The 8,115-nt window shown below is 39.3% G+C and overlaps 1 protein-coding gene across 1 annotated transcript; it reads right to left on the reverse strand.

Annotated features, from left to right (window-relative positions):
• Positions 1 to 4,261: 4,261 nt before the first annotated feature.
• LOC122440064 (ubiquitin-conjugating enzyme E2 variant 2-like) lies at positions 4,262 to 5,159 on the reverse strand. The gene has a single exon (XM_043465850.1). It carries the CDS (start codon positions 5,055 to 5,057, stop codon positions 4,740 to 4,742), a length of 318 nt encoding a protein of 105 aa, XP_043321785.1. The 5' UTR covers positions 5,058 to 5,159; the 3' UTR covers positions 4,262 to 4,739.
• Between the last annotated feature and the right edge of the window lie 2,956 nt (positions 5,160 to 8,115).

Genomic DNA, 8,115 nt, shown 5'->3' on the forward strand with positions numbered 1-8,115 from the left:
TAAAACATAAGAATGATCAACAGAAACATGGAAATAGGTTATATAATGTCCAAAGTATTGGAGGAAAAAAATTCAAAGTATTTAAAATCAATTTAAACATATAGTTTAAAAAAAGGGAAATGAAGATTTTTTTAAGGTAGGATACATGGAAAAGATAAGATTGTAGAAATCCATTCAGTCATATTAGTAATCATGATCCTTGTACATGGATTAAATTTCCCCTATTGAAAAAGATTCACAGATTGGGTAAAACAAAATTCAGTGTGGGTCATGATATGAAAAGATTGGAAAGCACTACTCCTAGGTGGTGCTAGTCGTAAAGAACCTGCCTGCCAATGCAGGAGATGTGAGATGTAGGTTGGATCCCTGGGTGGGGAAGATCCCCTGGAAGAGGGCATGGCAACCCATTCCAGTATTCTTGCCTGGAGAATCCCATGAACAGTGGAGACTGGTTGGTTACAATCCATGGGGTTGCAAAGAGTTGGACACGACTGAAGTGACTTAGCATGCATGCAGAGCACATGTAGTTTCAGAATATATACCCAGGAGTGAACTTTCTGAGTCAGAGAGTATGTGCCTATTTGGTTTTACTAGATGCTGCCTCATTGCTCTCCAAGTTAACTGCATTAATTACCTTTAGAGTCATGTTAGAGTTCCCATTGCCAAATCTCAATATTGTTAGGCTTCAAAATTTTTGCCAGTACATTGGGTATAGATTTTATCTCATTATTGTATTTCATGTTACTTTGCTTACTAATGAGGTTGAGCATCTTTGTATTTTTTTTTTTTTTGCTCTTCCAGTTTATTATGTGAATAGCTTGTTCCTATCATGTGTATACATTTTGGCTTGTTCTTACTGGTTTTTTTTTTTTATTAGTTGGAGGCTAATTACTTCACAACATTTCAGTGGGTTTTGTCATACATTGATATGAATCAGCCATAGATTTACACGTATTCCCCATCCCGATCCCCCCTGCCACCTCCCTCTCCACCCGATTCCTCTGGGTCTTCCCAGTGCACCAGGCCCGAGCACTTGTCTCATGCATCCCACCTGGGCTGGTGATCTGTTTCACCATAGATAAGTATACATGCTGTTTTGAAACATCCCACCCTCACTTCTCCCACAGAGTTCAAAAGTCTGTTCTGTACATCTGTGTCTCTTTTTCTGTTTTGCATATAGGGTTATCGTTACCATCTTTCTAAATTCCATATATATGTGTTAGTATACTGTATTGGTCTTTATCTTTCTGGCTTACTTCACTCTGTATAATGGGCTCCAGTTTCATCCATCTCATTAGAACTGATTCAAATGAATTCTTTTTAATGGCTGAGTAATATTCCATGGTGTATATGTACCACAGCTTCCTTATCCATTCATCTGCTGATGGGCATCTAGGTTGCTTCCATGTCCTGGCTATTATAAACAGTGCTGCGATGAACATTGGGGTGCACGTGTCTCTTTCAGATCTGGTTTCCTCAGTGTGTATGCCCAGAAGTGGGATTGCTGGGTCATATGGCAGTTCTATTTCCAGTTTTTTAAGAAATCTCCACACTGTTTTCCATAGTGGCTGTACTAGTTTGCATTCCCACCAACAGTGTAAGAGGGTTCCCTTTTCTCACACCCTCTCCAGCATTTATTGCTTGTAGACTTTTGGATAGCAGCCATCCTGACTGGCGTGTAATGGTACCTCATTGTGGTTTTGATTTGCATTTCTCTAATAATGAGTGATGTTGAGCATCTTTTCATGTGTTTGTTAGCCATCTGTATGTCTTCTTTGGAGAAATGTCTGTTTAGTTCTTTGGCCCATTTTTTGATTGGGTCATTTATTTTTCTGGAATTGAGCTGCAGGGGTTGCTTGTATATTTTTGAGATTAATCCTTTGTCTGTTTCTTCGTTTGCTATTATTTTCTCCCAATCTGAGGGCTGTCTTTTCACCTTACTTATAGTTTCCTTTGTAGTGCAAAAGCTTTTAAGTTTCATTAGGTCCCATTTGTTTAGTTTTGCTTTTATTTCCAATATTCTGGGAGGTGGGTCATAGAGGATCTTGCTGTGATTTATGTCGGAGAGTGTTTTGCCTATGTTCTCCTCTAGGAGTTTTATAGTTTCTGGTCTTACATTTAGATCTTTAATCCATTTTGAGTTTATTTTTGTGTATGGTGTTAGAAAGTGTTCTAGTTTCATTCTTTTACAAGTGGTTGACCAGTTTTCCCAGCACCACTTGTTAAAGAGGTTGTCTTTTTTCCATTGTATATCCTTGCCTCCTTTGTCAAAGATAAGGTGTCCATAGGTTCGTGGATTTATCTCTGGGCTTTCTATTCTGTTCCATTGATCTATATTTCTGTCTTTGTGCCAGTACCATACTGTCTTGATGACTGTGGCTTTGTAGTAGAGCCTGAAGTCAGGCAGGTTGATTCCTCCAGTTCCATTCTTCTTTTTCAAGATTACTTTGGCTATTCGAGGTTTTTTTGTATTTCCATACAAATTGTGAAATTCTTTGGTCTAGTTCTGTGAAAAATACCGTTGGTAGCTTGATAGGGATTGCATTGAATCTATAGATTGCTTTGGGTAGAATAGCCATTTTGACAATATTGATTCTTCCAATCCATGAACACGGTATGTTTCTCCATCTGTTTGTGTCCTCTTTGATTTCTTTCATCAGTGTTTTATAGTTTTCTATGTATAGGTCTTTTGTTTCTTTAGGTAGATATACTCCTAAGTATTTTATTCTTTTTGTTGCAATGGTGAATGGTATTGTTTCCTTAATTTCTCTTTCTGTTTTTTCATTGTTAGTATATAGGAATGCAAGGGATTTCTGTGTGTTAATTTTATATCCTGCAACTTTACTATATTCATTGATTAGCTCTAGTAATTTTCTGGTAGAGTCTTTAGGGTTTTCTATGTAGAGGATCATGTCATCTGCAAACAGTGAGAGTTTCACTTCTTCTTTTCCTATCTGGATTCCTTTTACTTCTTTTTCTGCTCTGATTGCTGTGGCCAAAACTTCCAACACTATGTTGAATAGTAGTGGTGAGAGTGGGCACCCTTGTCTTGTTCCTGATTTCAGGGGAAATGCTTTCAATTTTTCACCATTGAGGGTGATGCTTGCTGTGGGTTTGTCATATATAGCTTTTATTATGTTGAGGTATGTTCCTTCTATTCCTGCTTTTTGGAGAGTTTTAATCATAAATGAGTGTTGAATTTTGTCAAAGGCTTTCTCTGCATCTATTGAGATAATCATATGGTTTTTATCTTTCAATTTGTTAATGTGGTGTATTACATTGATTGATTTGCGGATATTAAAGAATCCTTGCATTCCTGGGATAAAGCCCACTTGGTCATGGTGTATGATTTTTTAATATGTTGTTGGATTCTGTTTGCTAGAATTTTGTTAAGGATTTTTGCATCTATGTTCATCAGTGATATTGGCCTGTAGTTTTCTTTTTTTGTGGCATCTTTGTCTGGTTTTGGAATTAGGGTGATGGTGGCCTCATAGAATGAGTTTGGAAGCTTACCTTCATCTGCAATTTTCTGGAAGAGTTTGAGTAAGATAGGTGTTAGCTCTTCTCTAAATTTTTGGTAGAATTCAGCTGTGAAGCCATCTGGTCCTGGGCTTTTGTTTGCTGGAAGATTTTTGATTACAGTTTCGATTTCCTTGCTTGTGATGGGTCTGTTAAGATCTTCTATTTCTTCCTGGTTCAGTTTTGGAAAGTTATACTTTTCTAAGAATTTGTCCATTTCATCCAAGTTGTCCATTTTATTGGCATAGAGCTGCTGGTAGTAGTCTCTGATGATCCTTTGTATTTCAGTGTTGTCTGTTGTGATCTCTCCATTTTCATTTCTAATTTTGTTAATTTGGTTCTTCTCTCTTTGTTTCTTAATGAGTCTTGCTAATGGTTTGTCAATTTTGTTTATTTTTTCAAAAAACCAGCTTTTAGCTTTGTTGATTTTTGCTATGGTCTCTTTAGTTTCTTTTGCATTTATTTCTGCCCTGATTTTTTTTTTTTTTTTTAAGACACATTCCACATTTTATTTACAATTTAAGACTAATTTTAATCTCCAAATCACATATCCATACACCTAATTCCTTTTTGATTTCATTTAAACGTAAATGCATGGTCTGTCCAACAAAGACTGTAAACAAATATTTACCACATCTGTTACATGGAACACACAGGAACAGCTTGTAACAGAAATTCATCCACCTCCCCCACAACATTTTTTATTATAAATACAGGTATCAAAACAATCCTGAACATATTTTTGATACTACTAGTAGTCAGCACCCATACCGCTTCAAAAATGAACACACTTTGTGACAATATTCATTGTACCTGCTACTTTAGACAATTTCAACTGAAGCTCTTTCTCTAAGCAAGATGATGGAGCACGCCACTCGAGTTTCCTTCTTGGCTTTCTCGTCAGAAACACACCTGCCTGCACAGCCAGCCGACACTTCTTGCCGTGCTCTCACCTGCAAACCTGAGTTCCAGTGAGGACTCCAGGTGCGTGCTTAAGTGGTGGTGCCTTAACAAGAAAAGACTGCTGAATTTTCCTCCTGTTACCTGAAAACATAATGGGTGTACATATATTAAATATATTCTTACAAATGTCCAGGTCATGTTTACCAGCTGGAATTATCTTACTTTAATGTGTGGGTATTTTGCATTGTGATATTTAATCAAGACATTAACATGAGTAGAAGGTTGCTGATTTAAGACAAGTTTGAGATCCACTAAAATTAATTGTTGTATGTTTGTCCTTCTGGTGGCTGTGGAAGCTTCATATTTTCTTTGGACATCATTAGACGTCTTAGCTCTTGAAGTACAACTTTAATGCTATATGAATTTTGCCATTTTGCTAACACTGGTATGCTTCGTGCATCCACCATTCCACTGTTATTATTTATTCCATTCATATTAATTTTGGTTACAAATCTAACTGATGGAGGAGCTTCTGGGTATTTAGGTCCACATTCTACTTTCAGGCTATATATTCTGTTTTCATAATTTGTCCGTGGTGGCCCAATGATCATGCCTGTCCACCTTGTGAGTGTCATGTCTTCGTCATCTTCCAGGCCCCAGCTGACCGTACCATCGCCCACTCCTTTCTGTCCTTCTTCAAGTTCTTCCAACAAACGAAAATTACGAGGAACTTTAACACCTTGCTCGTTGCTTTTACTTAGTCTGCACCGCAGTTTTCCACTCACAGGAAAGACAGACAACACGCATTCAGTCAGGTAAGAATGGGCCCTCCGCCCACGTCAGGACGAGCCGTAGGATCCGACTGGCTCCATCCACGACCCCCACACAAGCCATCGCGCGCGGAGGTGGACAGCGGGCCGACCCAGACTCCTCTTCTCGCTCCCGCATCACCAGCGGAACCCCGCCAGCCGGACCCTGCACCGCCTGCCGGACCCCCGGCGAGCCCGGCCCAGCCCAGCCCCCCGGCGCGCAGCCAACGCGGGGCACGACCGCCGCCCCGACGGTCGCCAGGACCCTCCCTGCTCCGCCTGCGCTCCGCAGGAAGTCTGGCGTTCGAGGGGCCGTACTGTGGCTTCCCTCACACCGCCAGGCCGGCCGCCAGCTGCAAGATGAGGCGCCGCGCGGGTCGGGGTGGAAAAGCAAGTAGCCCGGCAAGGACTGCCCTGATTTTTAAGATTTCTTTCCTTCTGCTAACCTTGGGGTTCTTCATTTCTTCCTTCTCTAATTGCTTTAGGTGTAGAGTTAGGTTATTTATTTGGTTTTTTTCTTGTTTCTTGATGTAAGCCTGTAATGCTATGAACCTTCCCCTTAGCACTGCTTTTACAGTGTCCCATAGGTTTTGGGTTGTTGTGTTTTCATTTTCATTCATTTCTATACATATTTTGATTTCTTTTTTGATTTCTTCTATGATTTGTTGGTTATTCAGAAGCGTGTTATTTAGCCTCCATATGTTTGAAGTTTTAACAATTTTTTTCCTGTAATTGAGATCTAATCTTACTGCACTGTGGTCAGAAAAGATGACTGGAATGATTTCAATTTTTTTGAATTTTCCAAGACCAGATTTATGGCCCAGGATGTGATCTATTCTGGAGAAGGTTCCGTGTGCACTTGAGAAAAAGGTGAAGTTGATTGTTTTGGGGTGAAATGTCCTATAGATATCAATTAGGTCTAGCTGGTCCATTGTGTCATTTAAGGTTTGTGTTTCCTTGTTAATTTTCTGTTTGGTTGATCTATCCATAGTTGTGAGTGGGGTATTAAAGTCTCCCACTATTATTGTGTTACTATTAATTTCCTCTTTCATACTCGTTAGTGTTTGCCGCACATATTGCGGTGCTCCTATGTTGGGTGCATATATATTTATAATTGTTATATCTTCTTCTTTGATTGATCCTTTGATCATTATGTAGTGTCCTTCTTTGTCTCTTTTCACATCCTTTATTTGAAAGTCTATTTTATCTGATATGAGTATTGCGACTCCTGCTTTCTTTTGGTCTCCATTTGCATGAAATATTTTTTTCCAGCCCTTCACTTTTAGTCTGTACGTGTCTCTTGTTTTGAGGTGGGTCTCTTGTAGACAGCATATATAGGGGTCTTGTTTTTGTATCCATTCAGCCGATCTTTGTCTTTTGGTTGGGGCATTCAACCCATTTACATTTAAGGTAATTATTCATAGGTGTGGTCCCGTTGCCATTTACTTTGTTGTTTTGGGTTCACGTTTATACAACCTTTCTGCATTTCCTGTCTAGAGAAGATCCTTTAGCATTTGTTGAAGAGCTGGTTTGGTGGTGCTGAATTCTCTCAGCTTTTGCTTATCTGTAAAGCTTTTGAGTTCTCCTTCATATCTGAATGAGATCCTTGCTGGATACAGTAATCTAGGTTGTAGGTTATTCTCTTTCATTACTTTCAGTACGTCCTGCCATTCCCTTCTGGCCTGGAGGGTTTCTATTGATAGATCAGCTGTTATCCTTATGGGAATCCCTTTGTGTGTTATTTGTTGTTTCTCCCTTGCTGCTTTTAATATTTGTTCTTTGTGTTTGATCTTTGTTAATTTGATTAATATGTGTCTTGGGGTGTTTCGCCTTGGGTTTATCCTGTTTGGGACTCTCTGGGTTTCTTGGACTTGGGTGGCTATTTCCTTTCCCATTTTAGGGAAGTTTTCAGCTATTATCTCCTCAAGTATTTTCTCATGGCCTTTCTTTTGTCTTCTTCTTCTGGGACTCCTATGATTCGAATGTGGGGCGTTTCACATTGTCCAGAGGTCCCTGAGGTTGTCCTCATTTCTTTTGATCCTTTTTTCTTTTTTCCTCTCTGCTTCATTTATTTCCACCATTTTATCTTCTACCTCACTTATCCTATCTTCTGCCTCCGTTATTCTACTCTTGGTTCCCTCCAAAGTGTTTTTGATCTCATTCATTGCATTATTCATTTTTAATTGACTCTTTTTTATTTCTTCTAGGTCTTTATTAAACATTTCTTGCATCTTTTCAATCTTTGTCTCCAGGCTATTTATCTGTAACTCCATTTTGTTTTCAAGATTTTGGATCATTTTTTATTATCATTATTCTAAATTCTTTTTCAGGTAGATTCCCTATCTTCTCCTCTTTTGTTTGACTTGGTGGGCATTTTTCATGTTCCTTTACCTGTTGGGTATTTCTTTGCCTTTTCATCTTGTTTAGATTGCTGTGTCTGGACTGGGCTTTCTGTATTCTGGAGGTCTGTGGTTCCTTTTTATTGTGGAGGATTTACCCAGTGGGTGGGGTTAGACGATTGGCTTGTCAAGGTTTCCTGGTTAGGGGAGCTTGTGTCAGTGTTCTGGTGCGTGGAACTTGATTTCTTCTCTTTGGAGAGCAATGGAGTGCCCAGTAATGAGTTTTGAGATGGGTCTATGTGTTAGGTGTGACCTTGGGCAGCCTGTATGTTGACGTTCAGGGCTATGTTCCTGCGTTGCTGGAGAATTTGCGTGGTATGTCTTGCTCTAAAACTTATTGGCTCTTGGGTGGTGGTTGGTTTCAGTGTAGGTATGGAGGCTTTTGGACGGTCACTTATTACTTAAAGTTCCATGTAGTCAGGAGTTTTCTGGTGTTCTCAGGTTTTGGGCTTAAGTCTCGTGCCTCTGGATTTCAGTTTTATTCT

Source organism: Cervus canadensis, chromosome 4 (assembly GCF_019320065.1).
Source record: "Cervus canadensis isolate Bull #8, Minnesota chromosome 4, ASM1932006v1, whole genome shotgun sequence".
Classification (NCBI taxonomy): domain Eukaryota; kingdom Metazoa; phylum Chordata; class Mammalia; order Artiodactyla; family Cervidae; genus Cervus; species Cervus canadensis.

Bases quoted from the DNA above. Each gene is read 5' to 3' on its own strand.
- LOC122440064 (XM_043465850.1), bottom strand. From the start codon at position 5,057: ATGACACTCACAAGGTGGACAGGCATGATCATTGGGCCACCACGGACA.